This window comes from Epinephelus fuscoguttatus, linkage group LG9, assembly GCF_011397635.1.
Source record: "Epinephelus fuscoguttatus linkage group LG9, E.fuscoguttatus.final_Chr_v1".
Classification (NCBI taxonomy): Eukaryota; Metazoa; Chordata; class Actinopteri; order Perciformes; family Serranidae; genus Epinephelus; species Epinephelus fuscoguttatus.
Window position 1 is genome coordinate 27085602 of NC_064760.1, and position 22970 is coordinate 27108571.

At 40.7% G+C, this 22970-nt stretch overlaps 1 protein-coding gene across 1 annotated transcript; it reads right to left on the reverse strand.

The window, feature by feature from the left end:
• Nucleotides 1-66: 66 nt before the first annotated feature.
• atp7a (ATPase copper transporting alpha) lies at nt 67-21318 on the reverse strand. Its single transcript, XM_049586822.1, has 23 exons — nt 21052-21318; nt 19275-19405; nt 16001-16505; nt 13335-14102; nt 12890-13102; nt 12274-12437; nt 11872-12033; nt 11618-11694; nt 10202-10418; nt 9803-10036; nt 9625-9716; nt 8596-8723; nt 8146-8300; nt 7923-8057; nt 6557-6751; nt 6165-6347; nt 5841-6054; nt 5540-5686; nt 4632-4774; nt 4137-4340; nt 2820-2937; nt 2614-2716; nt 67-2481 (listed from the first exon to the last, which is right to left on the reverse strand). The coding sequence occupies exons 2-23, from the start codon at nt 19392-19394 to the stop codon at nt 2208-2210; spliced, it is 4551 nt and encodes a 1516-aa protein (XP_049442779.1). The 5' UTR covers nt 19395-19405; nt 21052-21318; the 3' UTR covers nt 67-2207.
• Between the last annotated feature and the right edge of the window lie 1652 nt (nt 21319-22970).

A 22970-nucleotide genomic window follows, 5' to 3' on the forward strand; every position in this document is an offset into this window, starting at 1 on the left:
TGTGATTTATGCTTCAGCTGATGGCCCCATAGCGCCATCTTCTGGTTTACACTGGACACAGCCGTGTGACATTACAAAAGCATTTTATTCCAAGGCACATAATGTTCAGTAGAACCATGAAAGACGGCAAACATGGACTCGCTTACACAGATCTGAAGCCCTACGGAGGTCTTTACAAAGCAATGCACGAAAACAACAGATTGGCATCAGTGCACTCAGCAAGCCAGAACAGAATGCATCATGGGAGAGCGGCAGGACAGACTGATGGCCCTTTTCATCGTCAAAAAGAAACACTAGAGAAGTTCAGACAGAAATTCAAAGAGTAGCTGGACTGCAGTGATTATCTGGTGATATGATACCGCAGCTAGTGATGCAGAAAATCTTTGTAATACTTTCACAGGAGAAAAAAAAAATAAAGCAATTTAACAGTAGCTCTCTACGACTGCGAGGTGTGATCTCAATTACAACTAGTACAATGTGATTTTTAAGAAACAATCTACTTAACTCATCAACATTTGTCTCTCAGTAACTTGTTTGGTGGCACTGCTGAGACACAGCTGTGCTTAGTCTGCTCATCCCGCTGCGTTTCCTGCTCCCCTGGGTTTAAAGATGTTTCTTTGATCAAGAGCAACAGAGTGAATCACATAAAAAGAAGCAGAGAGATGCACCACTGAAAGAAATTCCTGGAAACAGTAACATCTTGTGTAGTGTGACAACAGGAAGTACACAAATGCATTTACAGTTGGCCTTTTTCACAGCAGACATTTTGACCTGAAGGATGAGCAAACCCAAACAGAATCTACAGATTTTTATTTTCCAGTTTTAGGCGATGATCCAGAATGAAAATCTGCAGTAGTTGGTGGAAGACAAAATTAATTAAAATAATTTTTTAATTGCAGAAAATCTGCAGCAATGTCATCAGAATTCTGCAGATGCTGCTTCTGTGAATTCTGATGACATTATGCTCTTTCTGAGTGTCCCATGATGCACAATGCAGCACCCTGAGGCTAAAGCAGCTAAATCGAATTCAGTCATTAATTCAATATTTACACCTGTGCTTTCTTACTGCGACAAGTCAAAATGTCATCTGTGAAAAGGCCTCCTTTTCACAACAAAAACCATTCTCTTTGCAATGAGCAAACAAAGTAATCCAAGCACAAATTCTGCCATGTAACAACTTCTGTTTAACAGCAAATAATGTTCACATTCATCGAAAGACATCTTGTATCATTAACCAAAGATGCAGAGGGTCGACACCACCATAGGAACTTGTGATGAGAGTCTTCTATAGTTGGCGTCACCATTCACAGTCTCGGCTGTGAGTTGGTGACCTAATCTCTGTTCACACTTTGTGCACGTTAAGTCCAAGGTAACCTCTGTACGGTGCTATCTTTGGAATGTGTTGGACTTTGCCAAGGTGGCACTTCAACTGGCACTTGGGAAACACTGACATTTACAACTCACTCCATTAGCACTATGCACAAAAAAAATCTGTTTTCAGCAAGTTACAAGACTTCTTTGATTGACTGAGTTTGCCTTACCTTACTCAGTAATGACACATTTTGGGAGATTGAAAGTGAAAATTGGCATTTGGATTCAACAACTTCATTTTTTCACAAAGGATATAATGAAAAAAAAAAAGATAAATAAGGATAATATAAATACTCTGGAATAGAATTATACAACAGTGTTATAATTTTCCATTTAAGGAAATTGGTTAAAATATAACTCAGCGGTGTCCAGTCTTACAAGGGTCACCGCTGCTTAAATGTCTTTGGATAAGTGTTAAAGATTGTACTGGCAGGTAACCACAGTGGCAAAGCTGATCATCACTCTGCTTCCTGGATGTGGACACCTGCTTCAAGGCTCTGAAGATGCTTCATGCCCCCGACACGCAGAGAGCATCGAGGGGTTGGTCAGAAAGTGTGCCCGAGGGCGGTGACCTCAACAAAAGATAGTCTGCAACGGAGGGAGAGAAAATCGCCCCCTCATGAAGTGCACGTGATCAGCTGGTTGGGCTAAAAGAAAACCAGGGGCATGTAAGCTTTTTTTTTTTTCAAGTCACCAGTGCTGCCCTGAGGCACCTACAGCAGATGATGGGCCATTATTCAATGTAACCCTTTCAGCTTAGCTTGGCCTAGCCTTGATTACACGACCGTCTACGTCAGTATATAAAGTCATCGCTGACCCATGTGAGCCTCGCGTGTTCAGCAAAACTCCTCCTCGCACAGCGCCTCCCCCACCAGGAGCGAGTGTTTGTCGGGCTCACTGAGCACCAGGCTGTTGAGAGAGTGTTTGTCAGAGCGTAGGGAGTTGATAGAGGCACGGCTGTAGTTGACAATGCGGTCCAGTAGGCTCAGTCTGGGGGAGGGACGTCGCATCTCGCCCATCCCGATGTGGACGCTAACATCTGACAGGCTGCCCTGCCGCCTGTTGTTACCCAGTTTGGCCTCCAACTTCTCCGCTGTCGGCTTAGTGTAACTAAACACAGGAAGAAAGAGACGGATATAAAAAAAGGTTGGAATAATGGTTTTAGATCAATAGAATCAAAAGAGAGAAAAAACAAAGCACAAAATATAAAAGGCCTCGACAAAGCATTAAATGTCTCATTACCATTTGAGAAGAAGGGAGGACAAAACCACAGAGACGGATGACAGCGCCATCGCAGCAGAGCCCATCCACGGCTGCAACACCAGACCGATGGGCATGAATACACCTGTGGACACAAACAGTTCATATTAATGCTATGGTCAGGAATATTGCAATGATCGCTGTCGATGTGATGAAATCATCCAAATCGATCTTCTGCAGTCACCCACCAGCAGCAATAGGGATGCCAACCAGGTTGTAGATAAGAGCAAACACAAAGTTGATCCTGATCCTCTTGACAGTCTTTTTAGAGAGGTCAATGCTGCCCACAACATCCAGGAGGTCATTCTGCAGACGTGACAAAAAGGAGGGTAAATAAAAACTGTAGTAATATCAGATAAGCTGGGCTTAGTAATAACATTATAGCTACATTCCACGTAATATCTGCAGAGAGGTTTTCATAGGTAAATGTTTGTGAATAGTGTAAAAAAAAAAAAAAAGAAAAGAAAAAAATATTTTCAAGCATTCATTCTCCATAACTGCTTATCCTGTCAGGGGTCGCTGGGGGCCTAGAGCCAACCCAGCTGACATTGGGAAGAGGCGTGGTACACCCTTGACAGGTCTCCAGACTATCACACGGCTGACACATAGAGACAGACAACCATTCACACTCACATTCGCACCTACAGCCAATTTAGAGTCACCAATAAACCTGACGTGCATGTCTTTGTACTGGGGAGAACAAACTCAACAAAGAAGAGTTCCCCCACCCCGGGTTCGCCCTTCTGTACTCTTCTCTTTGTGAAGAGACAGTGCTAACCACTGTACAACTGTGCCTCCATATGTCAATCTAGAAGCATTTTTATGACACTGTATATACAACAGCAGTATCAATTCAAATATTGTCATTGCTGATTTTAAGACAACTAAAACAAAATATAAAGTACTTTGCAGTCCAGTGAATAAATAAATATAATCATAACACAATAACTGACTTCTGTATGTTTAAGTTACAGTCCTTCTAAAATAGGAGTGTACATTTCTCTCTTCAGTTACACAGGTATTCATGTACTGCTGTCTTGATTAAAAAAAAATATGGCATATCGCAGTAGCACTTGTATTACACTTTTGGTATGATGATACAGTGTTGAGCCCTATTTGCACAGTACTAGTATTACCTAGCAACCTAAAGTGATTTAGAAATAACCCCCCACACGTCTGTGTTTACTGCTTCGCACCTGATAAGCTAAGTGTGTATTTTACTTGGACTTACTGACATTATCCCCTCCAATATGATGCACAGTCACTTGTAACTCCACTCTACACAACAATTACTACAAATTACTAGAGGGCCCAGGTAATACTAGTCCTGAGTGAATAGGGCTTTTCAGTGTGCTCTGTGACACTGTTTTGTGTCAGATCCTGTGTTTCACACTCGGTCTCTGCTGCAGGGCAGAAACGTCATGTCTGATGTTTTCATGTTAAGAAACAGCCAATATGTAGACCAAAGACACGTATTCATGACAGCTCAAAGATCAAACACCCACCCTGATCAACACCACATCTGCTGCCTCTATGGCCACATCTGTCCCAGTTCCTATGGCGATGCCCACGTCGGCCATGGCTAGAGCAGGTGAGTCGTTGACACCGTCGCCCACCATGGCTACTCTCTTTCCTGCCTGCTGCAGCTGCTCCACCTTGGCCACCTTATGGGAGGGCAGGACCTCGGCAAACACCTTCCTGATACCCACCTGTGGGGGAGGCAGCGAGACCGAGAGGCTCAGAAACACACAAACCACAACACACAAAATGGTAGAACTGGGTAATATGGCTGAAAAATGATCTTCATGGGCAACAATAAAATGGCTTTAAAAAACACAAGACTTGGTGTTGTCTGAGAATTTGACTATTTTAGTATGTCTGTTGTCTTCTTTAGGTTTTAAATGCAACATTGTAATTTTATATGAACATTACAAATGCTTTCTTCTTGCAAATAACTGATTTTTAGATCACCTTGCGCTATATCCCCTCTCTGTTCATACCTGAGCAGCAATGGCTCGTGCTGTCTTGCTGTTGTCTCCGGTCATCAGCACAACTTCCAGACCCATGTTGGTCAGAGTTTGGACTGCCAGCTCAGCCTCGGGTTTCACTGTGTCCGCTATGGCTATCATCGCACATAGCAGATCTACACACAAATGAAAGTAAAGGGCTTTTTAGGCAACAACACCAGTCTTAGGCTACTTCCACACTAATACGTTTTCATTTCCAAACTCCAAAAATGAAGATGTTACGTAACACTGCTGACCCCAATTTAGTTTGAAAACTCAGAGGTTGTGTTTTAGTCTAGACAGGCGAAAACAGAGACTGAAAACGACGACACAGACAGCCATGTTTGCTTCCTGATTAGGTCTCATAAGCCACAACATCTCAAACAACACATTATACCTAGGCCTCCCCCACCTTTCGCGATTTCATCTTTCATGTGTGGGTACTCCTTTCCTAACGCCATAACTTCCTCTGACGATTGATACTGCTCCAAATACCGCTCTTATATTCGCTGTATTTGCCTTGCAACGACTCCCTATCTGTGTTTTCTGCCACCTTGAACACCTCATACTCATTGCTACTTTCAGTAACAGCTCCACCTCGCTGTCAGTCTTGCTTTTGGACATTACTGTTTTTCCATCATAAAAATGCAATTAAGTTACCAACTGCAAAGTAGACAATCTGCTTCCTGTTTACACCGGCATACACATGCCCAGTGTACATGAATGGTCACGTGATATTCGTTTTCAAGTGTGTTAGTATGGATGGATATTATTTCGGAAATGGTGCTAGAACATGTGTGTGCGGGGAAAACATATTAGGGTGGATGTAGCCGCAGCAGTCAACCAGTTAAGTATGGCAAACAGATAAAAGACAACATTTCATGTTTAACAGTACTACTCACTGTCCACAGCTACTAGAACAGCAGTACGTCCTCTGCGCTCGTGCTCTGTCATGGCCTCGTCTATATCTGGTCTGATCTGCAGACAGTTCCTCCTCATCCATTCTCTATTGCCAATCAGGACAACATAGTTGGCTGTGTGGACAAGGCCTACACACGGAGAGAGAGATCATTTGGTTTAGACAACAGCAAGAAACATAAAAAGCAACTGTAACACTACCTAAATTTGTAATCTAAGGACTTAAAAAAGTGTTTCAGTATTGCAGTTGAATGTACGACTACAACAATATGATTCCCAACATACTCAGTGGCTGTGGGTCCATGATGAGTGGATGGGAGCTGGTGGACATCCGTGTGTCACTGATCTGGACGAGGACACTGTTGCGCTGGTTGTTGTCCTCGCTGTCGCTGTCTGCCTGTTTCAGCAGGGTCTCTGTGTTGCTGACCTGACATCTGATGCCACAGCCTGGCACTGCCTGAAAGTCGGTGCATGCGCCAAGAGATTCTGTGCCGAGCTCCTTCACATGGAGAACAGTGGATGTTTATTAACACATTTCAGGATCACATGGAGGATCTAAGATGTTCCCCAAAGTGGAATGTGGGCGTTAAATGTGAGGCAGAGACCAACCTGTTTGCAGTATTTGGTGATAGCTGCTCCAAGAGGGTGTTCACTGTTGTTCTCAGCTGTACCCACGATGGCAAGCAGTCGGGAACGAGGCATCTTGTTTCCCTCCACAACTATCTTGACTTGGATAACCTTCGGAGCCCCGTATGTGATGGTCCCAGTCTTATCAAACACCACCGACTGGACCTGCCAATAAAAGGAGATATGATAGCAATCCAAAAGCAATACCACCAGGCTGAACGTTTAAATCATTTTACAGTGTTTAATCAGAGTAATCATATCTAGACTAATGTGGTTTTGTAACCTACGAAACCACAGGCATTTCATAATGTCTTTAAATTGACAGTTGGTCCGTTACATATTGGCTGACTCCATCAGAGTCATCATTAACACACCTTATGCGCCATCTCGAGTGGCTCTCCTCCCTTTATCAGGATGCCATTTTGGGCACCAACCCCAGTGCCCACCATGACAGCTGTCGGGGTTGCCAAGCCAAGGGAACAAGGACATGCGATGCATAACACTGTTATGGAGGCCTGGAAAGCAAAGCGAATCACTGCCTCGGCCCTGGAAATGCTTTTGTCGTAACCCTGCAGGGAAGAACTGAGGCTGTTAGCTGTTCGCTTTTCATTCAAGTAAATTACATATTATTTTTTAAATATGTGGAAGTCTGTTTCCAGCAGTGTGATGAAAAAAAAGAGCCTGTGAGTCATTACAAAGAGAAACACTCTCAAAATGACGACTTACTATTGCAAAATAATGTCTTAGTATCTCAACATAGTGAGAAACTTTCTTAAAAGTAGCAACTTAGTGTCAGTATGTCAAAATAATGATTAAGTATCTCAAAAAAAAAAACTTCTCTCAAAATAATCTAATAGTGACTTATGTTTGTTTTGTCATCATTTTGAGAACTAAGTAATTATTTCTAGATATGTAAGTAATTATTTTAAAAGAGTTTCTCATTTTGTTGTGATATTTTTTTGATAAAGTATTTATGCTGCAATACTAAGTCATTTTTTGAGGTCTTTATATTTAGCTTCTCATTATGTTGCGAGAATTAAATCATTATTTTGAGAAAATAAGTCATTTTAAGAACGTTTCTCCTATTGTAATACAGTACATTAAGATACAAATTCATTATTTTGAGATACTAAGCCATTTTTTAAATACTAAGACACTATTTTAGATTACTAAGTCATTATTTCAAGTTACTAAATCAATATTTTCAAATACTAAGCCATTATTTGTATGAGATACTACATCATTATCTTAAAATACTAAGTCCTTATTTTGAGACAGAGTCATTATTTTGAGATACTGAGACATTATCTTAAAATACTTTATTATCTTAAAATACTAAGTCATTATTTTAAAAATGCTAAGTCATTATTTTGAGATTGTATGTCATTATTTTAAAATACTAAGTCATTATTTCACAATAGTAAGTCATTATTTGAAAATACTGAGTCATTACTTTGAAATACTGAGTCATTATTTTGAGATAAGTACGTCATTATTTCTCATGATAATTACATACTTATCTCAAAATTACTGTGACAGAAATGGGCTTCCATACTTTTTACATACATTTACCATCACTAAAGTAAATAAGGACCAATATCAGATGTGACGATACAGAGACATTAAGTCATGTCTAATCTTTGAATCAGTAAATAAGGAATGGGATGAATGGCTGTCATTTCTTGATGCTATTCTGAGGAGCTTGGTACAGTCAGTTATCAAGTTAAAAAGTAGACTCACAGGAAAGTACTTCTCCACCAGAGAGAAGTCTAAGAACCCAATGACGATCCAGGCGATCAGCGTAATAAAGGATATGCCAACAATGAAGGGTACAAAGTAGCCACTAATCTTATCTGCATACTGCTGGATAGGAGCCTAAAAACGAAATGTCAGGGTTAAACACTGGAGCAATCACCATCAAAGAAAGTGCACACAGTGCAGATCTCAAAACCACATGACTCACCTTTGACGTCTGAGCCTCCTCCACTAGTTTGACAATCTGAGACAGCGTGGTGTCCATGCCAACATGTGTAGCGCAGACCAGCAGAGAGCCATTTTGGTTAATGGAGCCTGCAATCACAGAGCTCCCGGGCTTCTTAGTCACTGGCATGGCCTCACCTGGAGTCACAAAGCAACAGCTGGTCAGAAAACACAACAGAAAACAGGAGCAGGACATCTGCAGCAAACACCGCAGTTACGGCAGAAACAACGACTCAGATAACAACCAAGGACTACATGTTTCTAGCACTGGCAACTTATCGTTTCATATTCTAGAGAGATTTTTTGATTGAATACTGATAATAACAATGTGAAGAATTAAAACTCACCTAAGCTGAGTACTTACATTTAAGCATATTATTGCCACCAGTACTGATAGTAAGCCCTCAGTCAATGCTAATTCAATGTGACCAACCTGTGATCAGAGACTCATCTGCCATGGAGTGTCCCTCGATGACTCTCCCATCTACTGGAAACTTCCCACCAGGAACGACCTTCACTATATCGCCCCTCTGCACCAGCTCAACATCCACCTGCTCCTCACTGGAACACACACCAGCGTCAAACAATGTAATCATTGGAAATTATACAGTATTGGTACAATGCTGGACTATTACTAAACTATTGCTGTACTTATATTTTACAATACAGCAAATAATTATGCACAGTCTTATTAAATGGGACCCATTATGTTCATTTTCAAGTACTCCTATACTATATATTCTACACTATAAGTGTATATTCTACATATATATATATATATGTGTATATATATATATATATACACATACACACACACACACACACACAGATGACTATATAAAGACATCCGTCATGAGCTGACTTCGGCTTGTTTTATAGAAAAAACAGTCGGAGAGGGAGTGTTCAGAATAGTCTGAAGCCTACTAGATTACATTTATATACCTCAATATTTACACCATGGCCAGATTTAATATAAACATCCAACATTGTATGACAGAAAAAAGGAAAACAGGTCCCCTTTAAGCTGTATTTCTCTGAGCAGGATTTCTAAAATCAGAGTACGAGATCGAAATGACATTTCCAGCTTTATTTTTTTAAGTTAAGTTGAATGCCATGGAAATAAAAAAGACAACGAACTTAAGATTTTTAATTTCATCCTCTCACTCTGGACAATGGTAAAAATCTAATCATGATATTTTAGGGATGGCTAGTGGTGTTTCCAGATGACACAAAACATTAAAACTGGGAGTTAAATCTGGATCCCAGGTGGAATTGATAAATGTATCTGTGTTATTCTCACTATGGAAAATCACTTGTGGCTTGTTTACGCAGTCTTTGTTATGTCACATTAGACCTTTCACTGACATTTCCACTGCAAACATTTAGATACGTTGTAATCTAAAACCAAATAAAGGTATGAAATGATATTGTAAACAACATGAGTGCAGAGAACAATGAGTACCTGAGAATGGACTTGTCGCTACTCAGGGTGACCACTGTGGCCTCAGTTGCTTGTAGAGACATCAGCTTGGACAAAGCCTCAGATGTCTTGCTCTGAATGGAACAAGATTTTCAAAGTGACAAATACATTCATTTGAGGTCATGCATTCAATGTCGTAGATATTGATAATGAGCTCAACCTTGGCGATTTGTTCCAGCCAGCGTCCCAGAGAGATGAAGACAAAGAGCATCGGCGGTGTGTCAAAGAAGGTGATAGGGTTGACTTTTGCCTTCTCCACCATGGCCACTATGAGGACGACCAGTGAGTAGGTGAAGGCTATGGAGGTAGCCAGAACTATTAGCACGTCCATATTTGCGGATCGGTGTTTGACTGCTTTGTAGGCTTGAATGTAGAAGTAGCGACCTCCGATAAACTAAAGAGAGGAAAAACAAAAAAAAGTTTGAACTCACCTAAAGACAAACATTTCATTTAGAGTCCCTCTCCTGAATAAGTGCATCTACCAAAATCTAAATTTGTATGTGCTGCTGAAATTTGCATATAATGTTTCCTTGGAGTGCAGTTAATCCTTCTGATTTACCTGCACAGGCACACAGAACAGGAAGGAGAGAAGGTTCATAATGGAGAGGCCTGGGAGCAGCTGTCTCTCTAGGAACATGGTGGCGTGGTAGTGGTTTCGATCCTCCACTGTGATGTTGTGTGAAACATTCATGTGGTGGTCCATGATGATCATGTAGGTCATCATGCCCATCACAGGCACGCAGAAAATCAAGCTCACCAGGAAAGATTTCCTCCACCTTGGAGAGCAGAGACAAGTATGTGTTAGAAATGGACTAATTTTATTTTGTAATCTGGGTTTTTTTAACTCTCCTTACAGGGGAAGAAAGCAACCATACATGAAGGTTCTTCATCACTATACCAACCATCAGACCACAAACACTGCATATACTGTACATAATGCTGAACAAACCCACATTCGCACAGTACGCTGAACAGTAGATAACAAAACTGAATCACAATCATGATTCAAATGACCTTCATATCCATGCCATTCCCACAAATATTTACATACATATGTTTCAAAACATCATTGCACAAGTAGAGTTCTCTTGGTTGACATGAAACTAAAGCTTTAGCCTACATCCATAAGAGCTTAAAGGGCAGGTCCAGGTGTGTTCTTCTCCCATTATAAGTGATCATAATAATAATTAATAAAAGGGTTAGTATAGATTTTTTTTGAAGAAGAGTTGTACGAGGTTCTTATCTTTCATCACTGTAATATTTTCTCTGCTTTACCTTGCTGTCAGACCGCTGTTTTTGATGGGGAACTGAAGTTGTCATTTTGCTCTCTTAAAAGTCACAGAACTCCACTAACAAAAACAGCCATTTTACCTTGCAGGACATGGGAGTTGCTGATCTACCGCTGCCTCGATCATTTAGTTTGTGTTATTGTGTGACTTTCAGATCTTAACTGATAGGTGTCCACAGCAGTACATTACTAAGCTTCTGTGGCCATGAAGGGGTTTGAGGAATATAAGTTATTAGGAACAGGCACATTAGGCGGGCTCTGGGGGTTTATATGTGGCAAGCTGTTCATGGAGAAACCTACATAAGGTCACATGGGAAAAGAGAAAGGCTTGGGGCAATAGTATTTTGATGTTTAAACACATGTACTTTGACCAAAACTTAAACTTTTGGATTTATATTACCTTAAGAACACTACCGGGCACTAATGGTCCAAGCTATAAGGAGTTCTGGAGAAGCTGATTGTTGTAATAACAGAGTCTATTGAGTAATGTTAATTGGGGGTGTTTCCACCTCTGTGCACCCGTTTTAGCAGCTGCCTGACCTAAAAGCTAAACTGTTTTCTGAGGAAAGGTAAGATGACTCATTGAGTCATAATTTAAAAAAACATTTGGTATAACAGGAATTCAAGCTACATACAACAACACACTTTATGGATTAAAACTGAGCGTAAAAACAAAACGCTACTTACTGTCGTATCTCTTTGCTGTGGTCCAGGTGACTGGCAGTGCGGTCTCTCTTCACCAAAGATGCTTCAAACCCAAGATTCTACAAATAAAAGACTATGGATCAAACTTCATACCCTTATCAATAAGAACTTAATATAAGTATCGGAAATTTCACAGATTCTCTGGTTTGCATGAATATCAGTTGGGGTTCACATGCAAGAAGCAGCATTGCCAAAAATAAGAAAACAAACGTTTAAATAACAAACAGGAATAATACCTCGATCAGCTTGATGATGTCTCGCGGCCCTATAATTTCAGAGTCGTACTTAATGTGTGCTTTGTTGGTTGCCAAGGCAACAGAGGCATATATAATCCCCTTTTCTCTCATGAGGCTGGATTCAATTTTGTGAACACAAGAGGCACACGTCATTCCTCTGACCTGAAAGAAGGTGGAGAGGAGCAGTCAAGTGGGGAAAGGGACAAAAATACATTTAAGAGGGTTATGAAGTGTAGAACAGACATGACTCATTGTGTGTGCTTATAAAGAAGGCTGCATGTGGTCTACTCAACCAGTAATGGAAATGTTTATTTATGGGTTTCATATTGTGGAAATAAATTACTGTTTTAAATGTATCTTGTCTTCTTCATGCAACACAAATATAATGTCACGTTTACTCACCACTAGCTCTAGGTTTCCATCTGAACCTTCATAGTTCTCCATAACAGAGGCGGTGAAGCCGAGCTCTTTCACACACTCAGCTATCTTCATAGGGTCCATGAGCTCAGCGTTATAACGCACCTCTGCTTTACTGGCCATTAGTGCTACCAGAACCGAGTAGATACCTGCTCAACATAAGAGATTTTTTCTTTAGCTCCTGGTGAAAGCAATGAGACACAATTTATCCTCGTTGACATGAAACTCTAAACTCACGAAGGTCAGGTGCATAGGATTTAGTGGCGTCTAGCTGTGAGGTTGCAGAACTGAAACATGTGATGCGTGTGGGATAAACATGGTGGCTGACACGAAAACATGAAAAAGCAAACAGTCTTATCTAGAGCCAGTGTTTTGTTTGTCTGTTCTGGGCTACTTCACAACAACATGGCTGACGTCATGGAAGAGGACCCGGTCTGTATGTAGATATAAATAGCTCATTCTAAGATAACAAAAACACATTATATTCAGGTGATTATAAACTGATGAAAATATAGTTAGGAATAATGTATTCGATTTCCTTCAAGTGATGCCCCTTAATCCTACACACCTGACCATTAACTATTTTGCTGTTTCTACATACCAGGTTCATTCTTGAGGTTTCTCTCGATGTTTGCCACACATGAGGCACAAGTCATCCCTCCAATCTGGATGTAGCATTTAGAGTGTGTGTCTTTGTTGCATTCCTGCGTGGTTTCTTTGTGTAGGTCACTGTCCAGCTCTTTATCTTTCACATGTGCCAGACTTAAAGACTTTGACACGCTGGGTTTTGGTGCAGGCAGCAGGGAATTGGTCTCTGTGGACAACAAATTATAGTTTTCAAAAAGAAAATGTGCAGTTAGTTAAGATGTCCTAACTTTGCAGTTCAACTACCCCCACTGGCTGAGGAGCATTCAGAGGCAACAAAGTTAAGCTTTAGACTACCTGCAGGCAAATCTCTAGCCAAAACACTACAATTAAAACTGTTTTAACCATTTCACTGCATGAGAAATTAGCCAACTCAACAACCACGCCATCTATCCTCTCACCAGGTAGGAAGGCATCAAAGCCCATGTCCTCTACGGCCTCCCTCAGCTCCTCTGGTGTAGTCAGGAGTGGATCATACTCAAACGTCCCCTGGTGATCAGCCAGAGAGACCTGGGCTGACATCACCCCCTTCCTTTGGGAGATCATGCCCTCGATGGACTGGACACAGGAGTTGCATGTCATGCCCTCGATGTGAATATTGACTACAGATGCCAGAGGCTGGGTAAAACAAGGCTGTGAGGCAGCAGGTTTGGCCTGGGTTGCTCGTGCAGACTGAGGCGACGATAAGGCAGGCATAGGCGATGTGGAAACAGGGCCAGAGGAGTCCCAGCGTTGAGTCTTGAAGTTTCCTGGAGGCAGCGCTTCAATGGCCTGCTGCAACTGAGCCACAGTGACCTTTAGAGGATCATAACAGATGGAGGCCATCTCCTTCTCCAGGGACACCTCCACAGAGGAGACACCAGGCAGCTTAGAGATATTGTCTTGGATATTGACCACGCATGAATGGCAGTGCATGCCTTTCACCCTGAGCGTGGTAAGTGTTGTGTCTATAAAGATTTCTGTGTCTTCCGATGTCTCCGATGGCGACAAGACGGTTGTTTTTTGAGAATCGACAAAACGTTCAATTTCACTGGGGGACAGCTGCAGCGGGCGAGGTTTGGATTTAACAAACGCCTTGAAGCCAGCAACAGCAATCTGATCTATGATAGTTTGGACGGTGATGAGGTAAGGCAGGTACACAATTGTAGCTTCCTGAGTCTCCAAAACAACTGTGGAGAATAAAGACATGACAAAGTTAAAAATACAAACACAAAGCATAAAGGACTTGTCAAAAAAGTAAATATTTCACTAGAACAGGAAATAACTGTGCATGAAAAGATGTTTGTCATAAATGAGTTATGCAAATTACAATTTGCAATCCACTAAAAGAACATTCATGTCCATAACGGCATATATGAAGTTTATGCGCATGAAGCGTTAAATCACTTTTAAAGGATTACTTGGGTATTTTTCAACCAGGAGGAACCTATTTTCCCATGTCTTTGTGTCTTATGAGAACAACAATTTTTGACACTGGTCCAGTGATGAGAGAGAAGCTGCAGACGGCAGCAGCGAAACAGGCTGCAATGTAAGCCCCCAGCCCATATGTACCCTCAATTTATGTCCACTAAAAGTGCTTGTTTCACTACTGACAGGCTCAGATTGTTATCATAAGTGTCTGACAACGTAATGGAAAGGATCTCTACAAAGATATTACATGGTTGTTGGAAAAGTGGAAAGACAAACCAAGATGATTTTTGTGGGTTTCTGCTACTGTCAACTTTGAATGCAGTGTGTTTTACGATGATAATATTACTCTTTATTTAAACGCAGTCTGGTGGCTTTAGCTATAGTGACTTCAGGGCTGTTTCTGGTTAAACATAAAGGATCTCACGCTAACAAAAAGGTCCATCTCTGTAGGGCTTCTTTCCAGAATACTGTCACACACTTTGAGTGCTTTTCATTATGCAAATGCTTCCCTCACTCGCGTCTTTTCCCTTCATCTTAGCTCCTCCCTCGAGGATGTGAGAGAGATGCAGAGAAGAGATGAGTAGGATAAACCTGCATTTCCTCATTCTAAGTTTCTTCAGGAGCCTCCTTTCTCCTCGAGAAACACAGAGGGATTGAAAGATCCTCCATGATGGCGGAGGAGGAACAATTTTGATTTCACAGGAGGAGAGAGGAAATGAGGAAGCATAAGTTAGCATAATAAAAAGCACCCCTAAGAACATAAATCTGAGCCTGTCAGTGGCAAAAACAAGTACTGTCAGATGTAAAATGATGGTGCACTCATGCTCCTAGTGGTTACACTCAAGCCTGTTTCATGGCTGCCAGATGCAGATACTGGACTTATTTCAAAAATTGTTGTTCCTATTAGTTACTTAGACATAAAACATGTGAAAATAGGGTCCAGTTTGAAAAATACAGAAGTTACCCTTAAGACAATCATTTAGTTTCATACGATCTGGGTAGTTTGAGATCCTCAGACAGAGGTCTTTATCTGTCCCAGTGGCCTGGCTTTAAACTAGGCAGGACAGAGCCTTTGCGGCCAGGGCTCTGATTATCTGGAACAACCTACCTGAGAAAATCAGGCTGTCCAAATAGATAACATTTTCAAATTCTCTTCTTAAAACATACTTTAATTAGAAATAGTTAAAGTATTTCTGTTTTAATAAGGGGAATGAAATCTATTGATTCATAAACATAAATTTGCTGCCTTATGTGAAGCCCTTTGAGGTTTTTAGAAGTGGTTTATAAGTTATTATTTTTTGTTATTATTAGAAGTAGTAGTAGTATAAACTGTGATGAGGATACAATTTTCATGCACTGGAAATGTTACATTAGGGGCAGCGTATCTAGAATGTGCAGCATACAGTTGGCAGCATATGCAACCAGTTCATACACAATGACAATTCTGTACTCGGCAAACATAATCCTATCCATTTACGTGTCACTTCTTACAACAATACCAGTGGAAGGATTTCATGAGTCATAGTCAAATCCCACTGAGCAACCTGTCAGCGGTGAACATTCCTGCTTAGTGCAGCAGTTGTGTTACAACATTACTTTCGCTTAGACAGTGAGGCAACACATGGCTACAAGCTTGTGACCAGCTCAAGTACATCACCTTTGATCTTTTCAATCCCTTTCAGTTTTCCAATCTTCCCTTCAATAGTGGTGGTGCAGGAGTGACAGGTCATTCCTTCAATGCTCAACTTAAGGAGTGCCACCCCACCTCCTGTGGTGTGAGATGGGGATGAGGGTGGGCCTTTTTGCATTGGACTGCTGGGTGTGGGGATCTCCAGAGGCTTTAAGCTGGACACCACGTCACTCAGCTGCTGCAAAGAAGTCAGGGAAGGAACAAAGGTAACAGTGAGACCTATCTGGGCTGGGCTCTCTCTGACATCCAGCACTCCCTGAATCTGGGATAGTTTCTCCAAAGCATCCTGTTGGGCTGCAGGTGCCAGGGCGGAGGTGGGGATCAGCTGGGTATCTGTAGAGATGGGTGTGGCTATGCTGGAGTCTGAAAGACTTGATTCAAAGCCCATGTCCTCAATGGCCTCTGACAGAGACTCTGGGCTCTGTTCGCTGTGGTCAAATATGACTGTGGCATTCTTCTTCTCTAAAGAAACCTAAAATATAAAAGACACGGTACAGGTTAAATAAGTAAATATTAAGAGAGAAATGTATGATCATTAAGAAATGTTTGATTCTGGGTGTCGTAAGAATGTTTATATTGTTCAAATAAAGGCCCTTTTCACAACGCTCTTAGCACCAGGTTCGGTGAGCTGGTAGTCTGGGGCTAAGAAAACTTTCACAAGTGGGCTAGTTCTGAATTTATCCTTGGATTTGCTGACCCTCCTCCGGAGCAGGGGTATCCCTGAGTTTGCACGGTTATTCCCTAAAAGTTGACTAAACACGGGACTAAAAGTTGCCAGTGTGAAACTGAGCTTATAGAATTTGCATCATTATTTTTTTTGTCCAATTACACAACTTCTTCATCACATCTTCATTATGCATGTGCTTTATGTTTAAGTTGTAACTACGGTAACTACAACTAACCAAAACCTGAGGTACCTAGCAAGCTAACTAATTTAAAACAACAATAATATGTCTGGAAAAGACATACGAGCAAAACAATAGATGTAGTAATTTCAGCCTCTTTTCTCAGCTGTTCTCTCTCTTGTTGATATTTCAGCACCGCTCTCTCATAAAGCCCTGCCAATGGTGACATTTCAGCGTTGCTGCTTGCTGTTAAAAGAAGTTACGCATCAAGCTAGAACGTAAATCCTTATCCGCTGAGAGGGTCCAAGGACAGAGGGATGTCTATGCTGTAAAGCCCTCTGAGGCCAATCGTTATTTGTGATACTGGGCTTTAAAAATAAAATAAAACTCAATTGAATTAATGGACATTTAACCCAGGGCTAGCAGAGGTGCAGTGTAAATCGTACAGCCCTGGGTTTAGGTTAACTCTGGGTTAACACAATGCGTGTGAAAAGGTGCTAAGAACATGCTGTGTGAAAAGCCCTGTAGTTGACCAGAGGAGCATCAGTGTCCTTCGCACGACTTCTACTGAGAGGCCTCTGCCTGTCTAGAAGTTAGTTGTAAGATGTCAACCTTGTTAATGCTCCCGAGTAACACGCCCTTTTTCAGATTTAGGCACGTCTCTGTCCATGCACACACGCTGTACCAGATTATTGTTGTAATAAAATCTATATATTCGAGTAAGGAAAACTAAGGCTCATCGAGTTTAAGTTATTATTTATCAAGATGACATAGAGTGCACGCTTTTTCACTTCAAGCATAAGTAAGGCATAATAAATCTGTCCTGCAACCATTTCCTGCATCACCCTGTCGGGATTCATTTCACAATAATGACCCACATGGCTACTCACTAAGACACATCAATAATTTTACACAAAATATTAAATTAATCATAATTTAAGTGATTTAAAAACAATTTTATTGCCTCAGCTAAGCGTCTGTGATCAGAACTGCATCCGTAGCAATGATCTGTTTTTCCATAGCAATGGTCTGCTCTTTAGAATTAACAGACCATATAATGCCGTAAGTGACCAATCAGAATAAAGTATTTAAGAAAGTCATGTAATAATGGAGAATATATTCATAAGATGTGAAAGAAATGTGAAAAAATCAGATAAATTCGTTTAGCTCTCACTAGCAACACTTGAGTCTTTCAATCAATAGGATTAAGTATCACAATAAATGTGCCGTGGCTGGCTCTTTGTTCAGATTAATAACAGCACATGTAGAACTTTCAGATAAAACACTAAAGAACAAATTAGTAAGATGATAATACTGTTACACACTTAATACAGGGTTGTTTGTGTTTGGTAAAGTGATGGGTTAAGTATGTGATTTATGTCAGAATGCTTATTTCAATAAGTTATTCTGGGGCCATCAATCAGATTTAATTTAGATACTGTACAAAGAAAATTCTTGCCTTTTATAAGACCACACCCACATTGTTTATTGGCAGTTTTACAGCCACGCTGTAAATCTGACTTGTCTCCTCCATAAACCTTATATAAAATAGAGTTGAAATAGGTCCAGGGCCTTAGTAAGCACACAGCATGTTTTGTCAGGGTGATGATCATCAACTCTTTTTCTTAAGCAAGAAGGAAACATGTGACACACTGAAGGGATCACTTGACTGAGCCATAAGTTGCAAACCACAGTGGGGTCTTAGATGTAAGAGTGTGCCTGCCTGTTGGATTAGCTTTTCTTTTTCTGAGAAAGAGACACAGGGGAGGGCAGAGAATGAGACATTGGCTATTGAACCACGAAAAATCAAATGGGACAAAAATACAGATCATGTCACTATAAATTAACTTAAAATGATCCAGGGATTAAATTCTCTTAAGACGTAAATGACATTTCCTGTTGGTACAGACTGCGTATCGACCTGCTGTCACAGTCCTGCAAAGGGCAGAGCTCTATCTGAAACACACTATTACGTTATCTTCTCATTTAACCCCAGCCTGAGGGGTAAACACACCATAAACAAAACAGCAGACCACAACTGTTGCAATTTAGCTGCCTCTCATGGCTACATTGATCTTACTTGGTTGTAAATCAGACCAGCTAGTCCTGAGGGAGTATGTCTCTGAGATTGATCAAACTGCATTAGCTTAAAATTGGCAGAAACGTTTAGTTAATATAATAATGTATAATTATCTGCCTGTTTCACAAGATTCTAATTCTCTATTTTAAAATACAGACATACATGGTAGTCATTTTGGATCCTGTTTTCAAACTGGAAGTGCAACTGAGAAATTTTCAGTCAGCAAATTTTAAGAACTGCACCGCAACGTGGAAAAATATGCTACATGACGCTAAATGTTAAAATGCTCTTATATCTGTACAAAGAATGCATTTACCTTTATGTGCACGACTCCAGGGAGCGACCCGATGCGCTGCTCTATGGACTGGACACAGGAGCCACAAGTCATACCCTCCACTCCAAGGGAAACTGAACACAGACTGACTTTCTGTGTCATGATTGTTTTGTCTAAATGGCACAAGAAGGGCAAAAATAACATTAAACTGCAAGTCTTTAAAACAAGAAATCAGGGAAAACATCACTAAGTAGAGGCAAATGACAAAAGAGGCAGGTCGGCTCTTCTCTCAAAATGCAGAAACAAAAAAAGAACTACTAAACCTAACTACTAAAAACATACTGTGACAGTCGTGTTAGCATCTTGGGGACACACATGACTGAGCTCTTTATACATTTGTAAAATGGCACTTTGCATTACATAATTATTATTCTTTTCATTTTAATTACACTCAAAAGAGACAGTCACATATTAAACGTGGGTCCTGATAGCTGTGAGAAGACAATGGCTGCTTTGAACCAACACCCCATAAGCCTTGTAACCAAAATGAGATTGGAAAACACTTAACAATACTATTTATTTTACAGAAAGCAGGATATCTTGCCCTTCTTAAAAAAAAAGGTGAATCAAATTTTAATGCAATATCTAGCAAATTAATGCTCAAAAATTGACAAAGAGTCATACTACAGCTGTTTAGAAGCAATGGACAAAATCTGGAGCTGCATCAATGCTGCCTATTTAGACTAATCTATATAACCTAAAACCAGTTTGTTCACTTCTGGTACCTACACTTGCCAAAAACAAAAATAAACAAAGCTTCTTTGTGCAATATGTACAGAAATGTAAGAAATGCAAAACCGCAGGGGAAGGTAATTATTTCTATGCTAGAATGGAAAAATGATTCAAGCAACAGCAGATTAAAGCTCGAAACACATTAAGTCACTTGCATAAAAGTTAACAATCCCCTCCGTTTAAATGAGACACTGATAGGAGAGACAATTTTAGGGGGAAATGAGGTGACATATTGTCCAACAAGAATCCTGGTGCCAACTCAGCACTTTGCCACCAAGTCAATGTTCACCTAAAGTATGACAACTATCTTCTTCCCTTGAGAACTGAAAGACACCTGCCACACCAATACAAAGTCGTCTCAGTTCTCAAACTTCCTCATAGAGACTGTGGCAGGTTTGGTTGTAGTAACACACATCTGATTACAAACTGATGAGTGTCACAGTCAAACAGGCTTCAGATCTGAGACTAGTTTACATCTCAGACACCTAAGAAATACAACTGATGGACTGACAGGACAGAAAGCCAGCAAGGCACTGGGTCTCAATGGCTACAAAACACAATTCTGTCAGAGGATGAAATCAAATATCGGTCTCAACGAAGACAAAGGCGATTCAATCACATTTAATCCTGCAAAAACAAGTACACACTGACGTTTCTGGATGCTCTTTACGACTAAGACGTATACTCATAAACGTAATGAGACTTAATGTCGTCCACATATAATTTATAACAAAGTTGTATGACTTTTGATGACAGCGAGTATGTTACTATGATGCTCACGCTCTAGCATTTAGTTTTGGTAAGGTTAAATCAGCTAACGAGAACAGTAAGCTAGCTTGAATTAGCTACATAATAAGTAAAACTTAACGTTAGCTGTCGCCTGCTTGTTGCCAAGCTCACAAAACAATGTTTAGTCTATAAAGTCAGCGGAGATGTCAACTAAAAATTGATCTTTCCTTAACATTTCAGATAAAATTCGTCATGTCACAGCTAGTTTAAACATGAAAAAGACGTAAACAACTCTTACCTTTATGTTACCCAAAGGGAAGTGACCAGTTAGCTACAGGCTACTGTCGTTGGCTGTCAGACTGTGTGGCTAAGCTAGCTAGCTAGCTTCTTCTCCTCGCCCTACGTTACAAGCAACAAAACACGCCGTGGCATCGTCCTGCCTGCGAGGAAATAACGAAGTGTGCCGGAATAATTGTTTTCGTCCTCTGTTATGACAAAACTCTGTGAAGCTGTATCTCTTTCTTCTTCTCATGCCGACGTGACTAACGTCCCCATACTGCTGCGTCACTTGCCAAGAGGCGGAGCTGCATGCAAGCCATTGCAATTGCAAAGGTTCATTTTGCCCTGGATTTGCTCTGACAGGCTGCATTTGCCGCCATGTAGTGCACAGCTGTTATCACTTCAACAATAATTAGCTATTATATGGACTATGTTCAGACTTTATTGGAGAAAACTGTACAGATTAGTGGGGATTTTTGGTAGGTTTACAGCAATTAGTTTGTAAGGCACACGACCTGAGATGAAGTGTGAACCTAACAGGCGCTACTCGGGGTGTTTAAAAATCATATGTGTGATTTTTGTTTCCTCAGCAGCCTTGTCTCCTTTGTCTCTTATTTAGTCTGAGCAGCAGGCTAATTGTCGCTCTGTCCTCATGCATGCATCCTGTATAGGTCAGGAGTCTGGGCCACAATGTGTCTATGAAATGTGCTACATCACAGTGATTCGACTTGAGGCACCTCTGTTGTAACATTTAAAAATTACCAGTTGTCCTCACGGTGGCGCTTTAAACACAGGGCAAACTTGTGTTTTGCAACCGTCCAGCTGGTCTTGACTGACCCCTGCTGTAGGCTAGCCAACATGTGACATAAACATTTGCCCATGGTGATAAAATTGCAACTTCTCTCTCTGTGCCCATGGTGGTAAAATTGCAACCTTTCTTTCTGTGGGTGGCTGCTGGTCCAACTGATGACAATCAGAGGGATGAAGCATCTTGTTGACTGGCCAGAGGGGCCCTGCTTCACATGCGGGGGATGCCCTGTTTCCCCTGTCAACAAACATCTGAGATATGATTTCATAAATTCTGCGTGTTTGACATTTTAATGGTGTATGAGTCGGCTCTTAATTGAGATTCCCAGGAAATGGACCCCAGGAGGAGGAGGTGTTTCCTAGGCAACGACTGATGGGGATCCAAATAAACTATAAACACATCCTCTTAATTTAGCCCACTGTAGCCTATTGAGAGAAATAAAACACTGAGTCAGTTATAAGCCTATTGCTGTTTGAGTCACAGCTGCTTGCATTTGAAGGTCTAAAGATGCAGACACAGGGATGACTTACACTTTCTGGAGTAAAGCAGATTTCAAACATACTGCCTTTTGCATTATGCCTTGCCAAAAGACCAATAGCTTTTCTGTCACCATACATCACTGATTATTCCACTTTTTGTGGTGGCCATTTGTCAAGAAAATCAAAATCAAACTTAGATCAAACATAGAAACAAAGAGCCACCAATGCACCATGTGCATGTGATTTACATTTGTTCATTTGTTCCTGCATTTCTAATGATTTCCTTCTCTGAAACAAGCAAGCAATCAGACAAACAAATAAATCATGGCTCCCACTGGCACCCATCCAGGTGCATGCTGGTCCCATACCTGCCTATCTGTATAATTGCTGGTGCCCAGTGTCAAGCAATTTACACGCAGAACAAAAACAAGCAAAATAGTAATTAAACAAAAACTATATATGCTGGACAAAGATAATGATAAAAATAAACTTAACAAAATGAAAACACTGTCAAATTCAAATCTAAATAAAGCAAACATTTACAATAAAACCAATACTAGCTCACTTATTAGTGGCAAAACAACAACTAAATATTAACAACTAATACTCATACACCCTTAATCATATGATATGGCTCAACAGTGTTACAAC